Source organism: Meleagris gallopavo, chromosome Z (genome assembly GCF_905368555.1).
Source record: "Meleagris gallopavo chromosome Z, MGAL_WU_HG_1.1, whole genome shotgun sequence".
NCBI classification, from domain to species: Eukaryota; Metazoa; Chordata; class Aves; order Galliformes; family Phasianidae; genus Meleagris; species Meleagris gallopavo.
Genome location: NC_139435.1, coordinates 40,130,932 through 40,143,324, shown reverse-complemented (window position 1 = coordinate 40,143,324; position 12,393 = coordinate 40,130,932). Strand labels below are relative to the sequence as shown.

Here is a 12,393-nt window from a genome sequence, read left to right as displayed (position 1 = left end):
TTAACAATTAGTTTTAAAGGATCTGCTTTTCTCTCTGCAGCATTCATAGAGCTCCAGGTTATCTGAAAACCGAGGAACTTAGAAGTGACCCTACCCACACACCAGTAGTGATTGCAACCAGTGCTTACAGAAATACTAACACCCAAAAATGTACTTCTCTTTCTACTACAGTTTTCTAATACAGTTCTACCAGGTAGAAACAAAATAAAGAGGATGGTCTAGGCAGCAATACTATCTCTGCTGCATGGACGACCAGGAAATGCTGTGAAAACAGCAGAACTAAATGCCATAATTTCTCTAATATTATAACCACTGTGGTAGTAGTAGATAAAAACCTTTGAAATGACTTCAAAATCAAAAAGTATATGATAATTTTTATTATGTATAAATATATTTCAAATGCAGTTGAAAAAATATTGCTGCAAATATCATAACAATTGAAGGATACTTTTAATATTGCAGCTGGAAAGGATCTTCTAGTGAGTCAGCATAACTGATTTTAAACCTCAAGAAATCACAAATTTGATGGCATCTAAATTGCAAACAGCCTTTAATGAATTAATGAACATTTCCACTATATAAGCAATAAGTAAAGTATCAGAAAACTTTGCTAATTTTCACATCAATTACCTACAAATCAGAGCCTTGTGATCAAGAAACCACAGTGGCCTCTTCCAAATTCCCAGCAAGAGGCTTATTAACAGCACACAGTTGCGAGATGTCCTGTTACAACAAACTGTACTGGCCACTTAGTATGATATTATGAAGTAATTAATAACACCTACATCCATACAAAAGAGCATATTTGCTCAGTTCCTAAATCAAAAAAATTTAACAAACCACAGAGATGGGATGAAATCCTTTCATTAGTAGAGAATGTTAGAAAATATTTTACTAGCAAAATTCTGAAGTCTGCAAGCCCAAAAAATTTCTCTTGAAATCAAAAGGAGCTGAAAAGACCACATAGTCCAAAGAAAAAAAAAAAAAAAAGAGTCTACATAACATGTGTCAAAAGATGGATTCTTCTTCTGCTTCAGTTGCACTTAAGAGCCTCTCAGAAAGTGCTAGAAATTAAATAAACTAACCACACCAGTGGTAATGTTGCTTTTCTTTGAAATTGTCTTGTGTTTTTAAATTTTAAAAATGCATTTTAAAAATTATCTGCAGGTATCCTGACAAAATAGTCATATAGTGGATCTTCCAGACTTCAACCAGAACTGAGGCCATGCTCAAGAAGGCCATTTCTTTTCACCTGGAGTTTCCTCTCCTGTACTTAGGAAATGGCTGTGCTGTTACTGTAATTAATACATTTGTTCAAACTGAAAAAAGGTAAAGTAAGGAAAAAAAAAGAAACTGAAAAAGAAGGAAAAAATAAAGAAAAAAACACAACATGCCTGCACAATGTGCAACTGCAGATGGTGAAGAACTTGAGAGAAATAATTAATGCCTCATAGGTTTAATCCTGGGTATTTAACACCAAAAGTTTTCAGAGGAAAATCATAGCTGCCTGGTGGCTTCTAGATGTGTCAGCCAAAGATGATGTAAAAGACTATGCTGGAGTTCCTGTTTCATACCACTTGACATCAGTCCACCAGGAGACCTTTCCATGCTCATCAGATTAGTCCACTTTGTATTTCATCCAGCTGAGCCTTGGGGTTGGGTATACATAGCTGACCTTGATATCATCTCCTATTTCACATAAACCAGATCTTGCAAGACACAAGACCTCCTGAATAGGTTGCATGTTATTTTTAATCCCATCAGACTCTAGCATAATGCACTACCACACCTGACCCCAACAGGGACCAACAAGATCAACAGAATGGCCGTGATACACACTTCTGCCTTTAAAGACAGCAGCATGGGTTAGGACTGCATCAAGCCTCTTCCATGACTGCTCCTGGCTGGCAGCTGCTATCAGACAGTCCTGTATGTTCCAAACACTGTGGATAAAAGGATGTTCAGTGGATGGTGGAAGGAGTATAGTTTTTGTGTTCCTCTTGCCATTCCCCTTCACAGCTGCGTTCAGCTCAGCCCTTCATGAAGAAACCCTTATCTCTTTCCTTTTTGCCTGCCAGCCGCTAAGCACCCAGCTGCCTGCTCTGCAAAGAAAACTCCAGACTTTAGCAGGTCTCATGCTTTGACTGGAACACTCAGGCTCTGCCTCTCATCCACAACAGATATCTCTTAACCACTCTCCAGCTGTCCAATACACAGGAAGCAAAACTGCACAGAAAAAAAAGAAAGGCTTTTTGTGACATTTTTCCACAATCTTCAAATCCACTTACACTAATGCAAAATATTACAGACCTAAGCTTGCAATACTCTTTTGCATAAATTATACAAGTGAGCTCAGTAGATTTCTATCTATGTGAAGAACTGAGCTATTCCCTAATTCGTTGCTGTTAGCTGACACTTTTTTTCTTTTTTTTCTGAATTCTCTTTCTTTGGTACTAGCACTAGAGTTTGCAGTTTTGAAAGAAAGTAAAGATTTCATTAACCTCAAATAGCTTTAAGAAATCAAGGAAGAAGAATTCTGTGTCTGTTCAGCTTGGCAGTACTACCATTTAGTCTGACAAAGGCACGTGCTTCTTATATAATTCTTCTGTGTTATGTATAATTCATGTTCTGTCTTCTTGCACTTGAATAATGGTATATTTTTAAAAGGATCGAGGAAAAGAAGGCTATATGTGAAGCTCCCAAAGTTATTCCATGTGGGATGAAAGACCACAGACAGCTTAATCTCTCTTAAAGCAGTTTCTTTAAGTAGAGTTGTTGTCATTCTGAAAGGTATCTTGCAAAAAATCATGTTTGTCTTTCCCGTCTTACAACAATTTAGCAATAAACATATGTTAAAAGAATATTACCGCAGTTTGGGACCTTCATATCCATCAAGGCTGTCCGCTTGTTATTGTCATCTATGCAATATATATCCTCAGCTTCTGTGTAAAACTTGGTCTCCTGAAATTTTTTAATCCACATAATTTCACAGGAACACTTGAATGGATTGTCCACCAGTACCCTACAAGAAAAAGTATATATATTTAGAAAGCAGAATGTATCATGCATGTAGGAAAAGCTGATAGGCAGAGGGACTTAAAGCACTCAGCTGGGTGAAAGTAGAAAGGTACGTACCAAAACCCTCAGTGCAATGTAAGCTACCTACCAAAGTAGGTAGTTGTTTCCTCACTGAAAACAAAGCTTTGCTTGCACCAAGAATCCAGACTGCTGTAGATCAAAGAGATCACAGAGGGACTCAGTCACAGTCTCCAATTAACTGATGTAATTCAGGAGACATTAAGCTCCATTTTATTTTGTAACAATTAAGCAGAGATCAGAATTCCTCTCTTCTATGCTAGATACTACCCCAGGAAGATCATGCCAAGGCTTACTGCTGTTAGGCCGCAAATTCCTTACAGAGTTATACATTATGGATAAACTCTTAAAAACTCTAATAATAATAAAATAAATACACCGTAAAGATTCACTTCTGATAATACCAGAAAATCTCAAAATAAAAACACTATGTAATGTTATGTTGAAACACTAACTGAAAACATGACATTGAAACAGAAATGTTTAGAATAATTTAGCTACAGAATACACTGTACGGAATTTAAACCACAGGTTACCATAATTAGCAAATTCTACATAACAATGTAGTACAGTGCAGTCCAAGTAAAAATAAACAGAAACATCCCAATAACTATAGAAGAAGAAACTCTGCATAATTTTTTCTCCTATAGGTATAGATCACAGACGATGGCCATGATAATCTGAGATGAGATCCAATAAAGTTCATGTGAGTGACTGTTTGAGGCATTTCATTACAGATAGAATGACTGTTCCTAACAAAATTTCCTAAGTATTCTTGATGTACAGAAATTAAACTCAAGTTGCTTACAGTATTTATGCTTGTATGTGCAGGAGACTATCTTTTGAGGATGCAAAGTGTGCAAATCATGAAAAGCTCAGGTTTTCAGAGCTTTAACCTGTTCCCTCAAAAGCCTGGTCCCTCAAAAGCCATCTGTAATTCTTTGTGGATAAAAAGCTGCAGGGATCATTATTGCAAGCCTCTTTAGGAACAATCTGTAATCACAGCAGTCATCAGCTGGACTTCCACAGCACTACTGCATAAATAATAATCACTTATGCAAGACAAAGTATGAATACTAGGATCCTGGGTTAAAGCCTACAATGTGCATTTCTCAAACAATATTATTTTTCTTGTGTTTCATTATACAACTTCCATTTAAAAGACAAATTTCACTCAATCAGTGGCTAAGCACTCCTTTCTTCCACTGTTTTATCTTGTGTCAAACCCGTTAGAGGAGTTAGGCATATAATTGGCAGGATGCTGGATAGAAGCATGATGGCTCTCCACATACTCTTGTGTGAAAGAAGGAATCTAACCTAGTAGAAGGAAATTACATATCTTTATCTTGTTTGCCGTAATTTTACAGCTGCAGCTACAGCTTGTTCTAAAAGAAGAAACCTTTCAAGGTGGCATTTCCTTTTCTACAGTATCTGGCAAATATCTCCTATATCACCCTTGTCTGAACTTTTCATCCGTTTATGTTTTGATTTACAAGTGTGCTAACAACAAGACGCTTCTTTTTGAGATCTAGCATAACCTTCTCACAGGCAATTTATGGCACATTCTCCTCTCAGAATTCCCTTCCAGCATTCTTATCCTCCCCATTCTAATCTTCCACCTGTATGTTACCTACTTATCAACAGAACTTTTGAATTCAACTGATACTGGTTTTATCACCGCATTTCCATCTTCCAGGCTCTATTTTGTTATCCCCATCTTTTTTCCCTTACATTTCTTATGTCAGCTCCCTTAACAGTTATGAACAAAGCAACGTTCACTTCGTTCTCCCTCAGAATCTTGGCAAGCATTTACTCCACACAGAACCTAAAAGAAACTGTTCACCTGAGATGAAGAAGTCCAAGAGTGGCTTGATCTGTGCTTGGGAATAAACCTGTGAATTGCAGCAGACTAACTCCAAGGAAACACCAACAGAGTTGGAAGCACAGCATACCTTCAAAGTTGCTGCAATTTCCTTTTTAGGTTACAGCATACCCACCCTTATAGTTCTGCATCCGCTGGGGGCAAAGGTGACTCTGTTTCTCCATTATCTGCTTAGAAACATTAGAAAGACCCCAAACAAAGCACACTGCTCTAGTCCATGTCTTTCATCCTATTATTCAAGGCCATTCCTACAAAAATACAGAAGCTACACATATGTACACATAACAGTGTCTTTTTGGCAGGGACTAAATAAAAGTATGAAGCAACAGAAGCTTCAGCAGCAACAGATCTATGGAAGGCATACAGCAATGGAACTGATCTTCAGCTAGCTAGTCTTTCATCAGTGGTTGGCATTGCTCAGCAACTGCCAAGTTACGAAAGAAAATTTCACAGAGCAATGTTCCTGCACTGTAAAGGGAGAGATTATACCAACTTAATCATCAACAAAACATACCTAGGGGGCATAATCTCCTTTTGCCTCACCATGATTTACTCACTTCATTTCTCACAGGATGAAGTTCACTAAAAAGGAGTTCAGAATTGCTAAGTCTGTGTTGCAAGTCTTGAATTGGCATTTGGGTTATTTCTGACCCTTCTCTGAGCTCTATGCGAGCAGCCTCCCTCTGTTGTGCAGCTCCAACCCTCCCAAAGGCAATTCCCTCCTGAATTCCCTCTACAGTCCATATATTAGCAAAGCCTGCACACAGAAACACAATATCAGGCCTTAAAAGTTCTTTCAGAAAAATCAGTGAGGAAAATCATTATTCAGAAGTATTCAAAAGACAGTCTCTGTCTTCCCTATGTTTTATGTCAATATCCCCAGTCCCAAAGTCATTTGCAGACCTCAACTTTTCTGCAAGTCTCAAATATAAGAAAACACTATCTGCCTCAGAGGCAAGTTATGTCCTCTTCTCTCATTTTTTAGCCTTTAAGAATAAAATTTTGGAATGTGCACTAATTCACAATCTCTGCTTGAAAGATCAGAGCATAAAGATGTAATATTGAAGTGACTGGCAACTACATGTCCACCAGTACTTCATTAGCAAATGATTTCTTAAGACACAATGCAAATCAAAGGGAAAATAAAAACTTTCTTTAATATCCTACTACAACCACAACAGCTTTAGGGCCAATATATATAAGAATGTAAGACAGAGAAATCATTTGACAATTTGTAGATGGCTGTGCTAAACTCAAATAACATTTTCTGTGAAATAACCCAAAAACAATAAAAATCTTTCACAGCTGAAAAGAAGAGGCCTTTTCAACCTGTGCATTTTTTATAAAACGTACACTTGATTCCAGTCAAGCCCTGCAATGAAAATTTTTCTGTATTTAAATCACTGACACCGCTGCTTTCTTTGGATCTGAACTTCGTTCCAAACCATTGACGGCTGTCTATCTTCTTCAACAGAGCAAACTTTTAAGTCTTGTTCTTCCACTGTAGTCACAAATAAGCTGTATTTTAAGAAATGTCAACTTACAGATCAGACAAACCCAGATGGCGAAAAGGCTTCTTGGACAAACTTGAGAGCTTGTTTCTAGATAAATTGCTATGGGAAAAGAGAAAGATTGCATTAATTAGGATTGCTTCTTCTTAAACTGAAAATAGAGTTTGTCTCTCTTAATGAAATGAAGAAATAAAACCAGTGCTAAAAAGCCTTTATTCCTTTTACTTCAGTTGGAATGAAATTGTGCTCTTTTTGCAGCTTGATGGGTTTCAAGCATTTGAATCCAATCTGTATCTGAAGTCAAGTACATTCAAAATCAAAGTCAGCAGGGGACAATATTTTCACTTTTAACCCTTCTGTTTTTTGCAGAAAAGCAGCAGATTTAATTGTGTTTCAAAAGTATTTTGTCAAGTCCAGGTGTTAATTACATGCTCAATTTATTCATAAGTGAAATGGGTGTATCCCTTCCTTTGATGCTGCACCATATTCTGTACTCACACAAACCCTCCTTACATGCTAGCACACATCCACATCAGAGCCTTTTAGTTATTCTTTTCAAATTGCATGTACAATGTGCACCCACATGGAAGATCAAAAGGAAAACTGTAAAATGCCTATATTGGGCTTTTTTATGTCAATTAAGCACTTACGGTTTCCAGTGGTAATTAAGTGAAAGGTCCTCTCACATTATGCAAAGAAATGTTCATGTGAATCAGAAATACTAACCCCCCTCCCAGGCTTACCAAATTGCTCTCTCCACCCCAACCCAAAATAATGTTGTCCCTGTATTGATTTATCAGTCCACCAATTAAAGACAGTGAGAGCAGTAAGCTGTAAAACTGCCAGCAGTACAGTGCAAATAAGTGTTATGAGCCAAAATACCACATGAGTTTTATGTGGTATTATAAAAGCGCCATAGGGGCTCCATAGCTATAGCTGCAATGCATTTAAAACCAGGGATTAAACCTTTTTTTCACCCTGACTAAAGAACATAGTATTTAATTCCCAAATTTTCAGTCCTTGATTTCTGAGTACAAGTCAATTTTCAAAGAAATTACAAGAGTGCAAGTTGGATCTTCTGCAAAGTTTCAGATCAGAATCCTTACAAGATTTTATTTACCATATTTCTTTATTGATTGCTTCCAGCAAGCAACCATCTGAAGTTTACAAATTGTGTGGTTCTAATGTTGGAGCACAAAATAGATGAACTATTTGCCAGATGAACTAGCCTGCCCTACGGCAGATGTAGGTGGATACATCTAATTGATCCTGATCAAGTAGAACCATATAGATTATAGAATCTATAGAATATAGAAACACAGAATCACTCAGGTTGGAAAAGACCTTAAAGATCATCAAGTCCAACCATAACCTGACCATACCAGCCTAACTCACAGCCCTCACTAAATCACAACCCTGAGCAAGTATATCAAAATTGAAGTACACTTTGAACATATGACAGAAAACATGTTTGAGTAAAATATGCCACTTTGATCTTTTCCCTAGTAAGCAGAAGCTGTATGTTGAAATGCTGAAAGAAAGAGGGACATGGGCTTTTTTCTCCAGCATCGAGGCAACATGGAACATTAAATTTAACAATTCCATGCACAACACTTCACTCACCATGCAGGAAAGCCCCTCTAGTTCTGACACTGCTAAGCAGTACATGTGGATGTCTCCATGGCACTCCTAAATGAGGCAAGTGCCTGCTTTTCCTACCAGCACAGCAACTGAATTCCACCCTTACCAAAAGACAGCCAGATATACATGGGCCTCCACTTGCAGGAAGGTGGCCAGGCCCTTGCTAGTGGGAGGCAATATACTCCACAACATATACGGACCAGATTTGTCTCCTGGTTTCCACACAGGACAGGACTTCCACTTCCATTCCAGGAGGATCTAACTATCAGACAGTGGACTCCTCAGGAAAATCTCTGTCCAGCTAAAGCCATTTTGTGTTGTGCAAAACATTCAACAAATCCAGCTTAGAGAAAACAATAGTATCTTAGTAGCTGTAATTGTATCTTCAGATTTTTACCAACTGCACTTGATGCATACCAGAAAAAGAAAGTGAGAAGCAGTACGAAGAGTAACAAAATTAATTCCTGTGCCTATATTCCTGGTCGTGGGTAGATACATTTAGTAATTCCAAGACCACAGGGATCATAGACCTTTATTCTGTGTAGCTTAGTGCCTTAACATTTTTCAAGTTGACAAGTAATTCAGTAGAAATTTTTCAGGCCACCATTATAGAATTATCATTTTAAAAGACACTTTGACAGTATATTTACTGCTATACATCTTTTTTCAGGAGCTGAGCACTTTATATTGATTATAAAGATTCCTGCTGTGATCTCTTTAATTCATGTTAAGTGAAAAAATCACTACCAGGCTTATTATGAAGTAGTTAAGGCCTGCACTTCCACTTCCATGAAAGGAGAATATAAATTAGTTCCCCAATTCAACTACACACAAAAAGATCATGGTGAGCAGCCCAAAGAAGATCCATCTGGAGTTCTAAAGCCTAAAAAAAAAAAGTGTGTTGGAGGACAGAGCTTGGCTCTAAAGCTGCACCTAAGAACAAGACCAGAATTCAGTCAAAAGCATGACTGTTTTTTACATACAAATATCAAGCTCACTTTAAACTAACTAGCCCTGACAAAATCCAAGTTGTGGCAATTCAGGGAGTGCAAGAGCAGCTTGTGAAGCTATGTAAATATTTACCCAGGTAGCAAGACAGGCACAGCACTCCACCGCAGTATCACTGTGCTGCTTGCCCTACTGCCTTTAGGGCTCCACATAGGGAGAGGAAAGAAACAGGGGGAACAGATCTAAGGAAAAACAGGGAGAAGAGTTAAAGAAGTGGGCATTTTGCTACGCTCAGTCTCCCTCCACAGGCAACTGCATGATCTGCTTACAGCTGGAACCAGCTTTGTATGTGCACATGGGAAAGCTGCCACTGGGTTTCAAACACTTTAATTTATCTGCTTTTCCTAAAACTGGTAGACAAGTAAACACATCTTATTACCTAGATTTATATGCATATAATAAACACACATTTATGCTTCATCAGTGCAATTATACAAAGCCTGGCACATAACCAGATCTATTTCTCAATGTTCCAGGAAATAAACACTTGCTGCAAAATATACTTTTGTGTTTAAAGATGTTGACAGAATACTATGGATGTGTATTACACAAGTCCATTAAAATTGCTGTTAGTAGCAGACAAACTTATAAATTACAGAACTACTAGTACTGTTGCTTGTTAAATGTGACTGTTGACTAATGTGAGTCCAAGTTCAATGAAAATATCAGAACTAGATAAGCAAGATTACTAACTTCATTTAAATAACATCCATTTGAGCAATTCTCCTTCAGTTGTTTTTGATTTGTTTGTTTTTTCTATTATTACTCAAGTCTTCTTATCATCCCTACCTCCAGAAAGGTATTTGGCTACGAATGTTTGTCCAAGAAAAGAAGATAATGACAAAAAAGGGCTTAAGGAAATCTGTTAACAGGTTCTTTATTATCTGATTTTCCTGGATGACTCGGAAAACAAATGCTATAATCATATAATAAAGATCTTTAAATATATCAGAAGATTTTTCATGTAAGAAAGAAAAAACTACAGCAGTATCATCAGCAAAATTAAAGTTCATACAGCTTCAGTAAAGTGTTGGCAGTTTTTGTTTTCTTTGCGGGGTAACAGTAAACTGTTGCTTTAAAATAGAAAACTTTTCAAAGATCTGTGCAGTTTACTCTTGCAAAGTCAAATGATTCCAGCTCTTGATAGATTTCACTGTCCCAGCCACAACAGGGAGTGCATTTCTTTCTCAGTGCAGTCAACACGAGTTTTACTGCTGATGACAACAAGCACTGATTCCCTGGGGTTTTCAGAAACATTTTAGCATGCATCAAGACTTCCCAGAAAAAAATAAATAAGTGCATTTTTTTGCAGGAGTAATAGATCAGCCCAACAAAAAATATCACCACACTTACTGTTTTGTGACAAGTATATAAAGCAGGTGGTGCCACCTAAAAATTTCCATCTTACCTGGGGTTGCCCTGTTTCTGCTAACATTAGTAATTCCCCTCCAAAACAAAATATAGTATGAGACTGAATAAGCTCCTGGATCACAACATAATTATCTTGAATCAGGATTCCATGTATATCAACCTAACAGATGTCAGCTAGCCTAATTTGTTTCTAAAAGGTCATCCTATGAACTACAGATCTCATAAAGTCTGATCACTAACCAGTATGTGTTTCATGTTTGCCTGCGTGCTCCAGCTGAAGCTCTTCCTGTGGTTAAAATATTTTGAAGGTATCTTATCCGCATGTTCTTTCAGTGAATTTTTGCAGTGTCTACTTGCCCATACAGATGGGAAAGACTTCCAAACATTCATCTACCTTGATACAAATTAAACTCATTATTCATCATCCTATATTTATGGTCGTGGAGACAACTGATTGCTCTCCTCATCATAATTGCCCTCTTTTTGAAGATATAAAGATATATATTCCCTTTCAGTCTTCTCTTTTTTGGACTGAGCATACTCAGCTTCTTAATTTCTTAAAAGATTTCCTTTACAAAATACTCTACTGGTCCTCCCTGTAAGATCTTTATAGACATGTAGATTTAGTATCCTCATCTAGATAGATGCCTTTCCAGCAGCTTCTCTAATGGGAAAAATCTAACAATAAGTTCATTTTAATCCCAGACTGAATTTTCGCTATTCTACTGCATTAAGCTAAGATTCTGTCCCAGCTGCAACTGAGTGCAATGCATAGAGGGTGGACAATGTGCCTGTAGCACCAGCTCAGTTCAGTTGAGACAGACACTGTGCTACACTGTGTACTAAAAAAGACACAGCAAGAGACCATTGCTAGGGACAGGATAATGAGTTAGACTGTCTTTTCACCAGCCTACATTATGTTCCTATGATCAGCCAGTTCCTTATCATACATGCCCTACACTCTGCGAGTTCCTTACCATACATACCCTACTCAGGTCAATGAATGACAGATGGTCATTATACGTCTGTCTTCTTAAAACATTTTATATTAAGGAAATGGTAAAAGAAAGAAATTCATATGAATTAGGGGTTTTGATTTGAAAGGCAGGTGTTCTTCTTACTCACATATATTGTAGGTTGACGTTTTTCACAAATGCCTGACGGGACACAAATCTTAAGCCTGAATCCACCACAGTCCTGTGAAAACAGATAAAACTGTTAGAATAGTCCATTTACAATACAATGATAAGAACAATGATAATAAATGGCTAAAATAAGAGTGTGGGGGAAATCACTACAAGGCTAAACTGCAAGATCTATCACTGTCCTCTGTAACATATAAAGTCAGGCCTACACTCTAATGAGGTCTCTAAATACTTCTGTGAGAGAAATGAGAAAAAGTATCTTTAAAAATATTTATTCCATGTACTCACAGATTTTTAAGTCCAACGTAAAATCCAACTTCATTGTCATTGATACTTTCTAATTTTTTCTGGTTTGCGATGTAACTGTTGAAAAAGCAGGACAGAAAAGAGTATGAGAGTGGTTCCTGTCATGGCTTTGATTATTCAGAGGCCAAGCACTGAAGCCTTTATGCTTCAGTGGTTGCTGACCTATTACAACTAACACTAAGCCCTAGTTAGAGCTTCTGCAGTGCACAGGTACTCCTTAAAACCTTCCCCATTATTTAAATTATACTTTGAGGTCTGGAGGAGAAACAGTTGAGTTTTACAAAGGGAAAATGAAGCAGTGCTCATCAAGAAGGGAAGTCACCCTGAAGACAATGTCACCCTTTTCCAGGACACTGCTTCCCTACATCATGCATTCAATAGCAGCAAAAGGATCAGCCACGATAGTGGCAGTGGAGTTAAGCCACTTACATAT

General features: G+C 37.5%; 1 protein-coding gene across 8 annotated transcripts in view; it reads right to left on the bottom strand.

Moving 5' to 3' along the window:
• Positions 1–12,393, bottom strand: part of NTRK2 (neurotrophic receptor tyrosine kinase 2) — a 204,810-nt gene that overhangs the window by 175,142 nt on the left and 17,275 nt on the right. For all 8 annotated transcript variants that reach the window (XR_014880318.1, XR_014880319.1, XR_014880320.1 and 5 more), the window contains exons 2-5: positions 11,943–12,017; positions 11,635–11,706; positions 6,523–6,591; positions 2,868–3,022 (exon numbers count right to left, since the gene is read on the bottom strand). Coding sequence is in view for 5 of the 8 variants with exons in the window: in XM_085212798.1 (XP_085068924.1) it covers positions 2,868–3,022; positions 6,523–6,591; positions 11,635–11,706; positions 11,943–12,017 (371 nt within the window). In the remaining 3 variants the exon portion in view is untranslated. The remainder of the gene's footprint in view (positions 1–2,867; positions 3,023–6,522; positions 6,592–11,634; positions 11,707–11,942; positions 12,018–12,393) is intronic.